Source organism: Corvus brachyrhynchos, unplaced genomic scaffold (assembly GCF_000691975.1).
Source record: "Corvus brachyrhynchos isolate BGI_N302 unplaced genomic scaffold, ASM69197v1 scaffold145, whole genome shotgun sequence".
Taxonomy (NCBI): domain Eukaryota; kingdom Metazoa; phylum Chordata; class Aves; order Passeriformes; family Corvidae; genus Corvus; species Corvus brachyrhynchos.
The window spans coordinates 358460-359618 of NW_008238344.1; the positions used below are offsets into that span (position 1 = coordinate 358460).

General features: G+C 60.6%; 1 protein-coding gene across 1 annotated transcript in view; it reads left to right on the forward strand.

Moving 5' to 3' along the window:
• SEZ6 (seizure related 6 homolog) overlaps window positions 1–1153 on the forward strand; it is a 7707-nt gene extending 6554 nt beyond the window's left edge. The window contains exons 13-16 of the mRNA XM_017735162.1: window positions 2–95; window positions 197–317; window positions 391–493; window positions 1035–1153. Of these exons, the coding sequence (XP_017590651.1) occupies window positions 2–95; window positions 197–317; window positions 391–493; window positions 1035–1064 (348 nt within the window). The 3' untranslated portion in view covers window positions 1065–1153. The remainder of the gene's footprint in view (window position 1; window positions 96–196; window positions 318–390; window positions 494–1034) is intronic.
• Window positions 1154–1159: the final 6 nt, after the last annotated feature.

The window sequence follows — 1159 nt, forward strand, 5'->3', positions numbered from 1 at the left end:
GCTCGGCACCCCACTTCTCACCCCCGGTGTTGGTTTCTTTCTTCCCCCTCCTCCAGCCTCCTACGATGAGTTTTACAGCAACCGCAACCTGGATGGTAAGGGCAAGGGTGTGCTGGGGTGCCGGGGCATGGATGGGCACCCAGGGTGTGGCCAATGTGGGGTGTCCCCTCGGTGAGTCCCCAAATCTCCTGGACAGCTGTGGCCAAGGCCGTGCCCTCGGGGACAACGCTGGAGGGCACCAACGTTGCCATCGCTGTCTTCCTGCCCGTGCTGGTGGTGGCCCTGCTCATCGGGGGCATTTATCTCTACTTCTCCAAGTGAGTGGCCCACTGGCCCCTGTCACCCTATGATGCCCTCCTGCTGCCCACTCCAGCTGCCCTTTCCCCACAGGCTCCAGGGGAAGCCGGTCCTGCAGCTGCCCCTTGCCGGCTCCCACCCCTATGACCACATCACCGTGGAGTCGGCTTTTGACAATCCCACCTATGAGACAGGAGTAAGTACTGGCCCCCACACCCCCCATCTGGGGCTGGGCACCCCAGGGACCCTGCATCGCATAGGCCACCTGTGCCAGGGACAGGCATGGGATGGGGTCATGTGTTCCAGGAACCATGCATTAGATAGGACATCCACCCAGGAACCAGACAGGGGATGGGACATGCACGCAGAGACCACCCATGGGATGATATGTCTATCCAGGGACCATTCACTGGATGGACATCTGGTTAGGGACCACACATGGGATGGAGCATCGATCCAGGGACCACATGTGGGGTGGGATATCCATCTAGGCACCAAACTTTAGTTCAGACAACCATCAGGGACCACACACACTATCTGGGATATCCATCCAGGGACCATGGACAGGATGGACACTAATCCAGGACCCACGTTTGGGATGGGACACGCATCCCCAGGGCTGTCTGTAGTCTGGGATGGGAGTCTGTCCTTACGGGATGGGAGATGCCCTATCCCTGTCCCAGGCACCCCGTTGCACTGCCGAGTGTCCAACCCCTTGCAGTCTGTTTTCTTTGCAGGACACGAGGGAATATGAGGTGTCCATCTAGGTGTGGGCAGCATGGAGCTTGGTGCTGCAGCCACCCCTCCCTGACCCCCCCGTGCCCCCCGGCCCCCGGCACGGGCTGGGAACACCTCTCCCAAG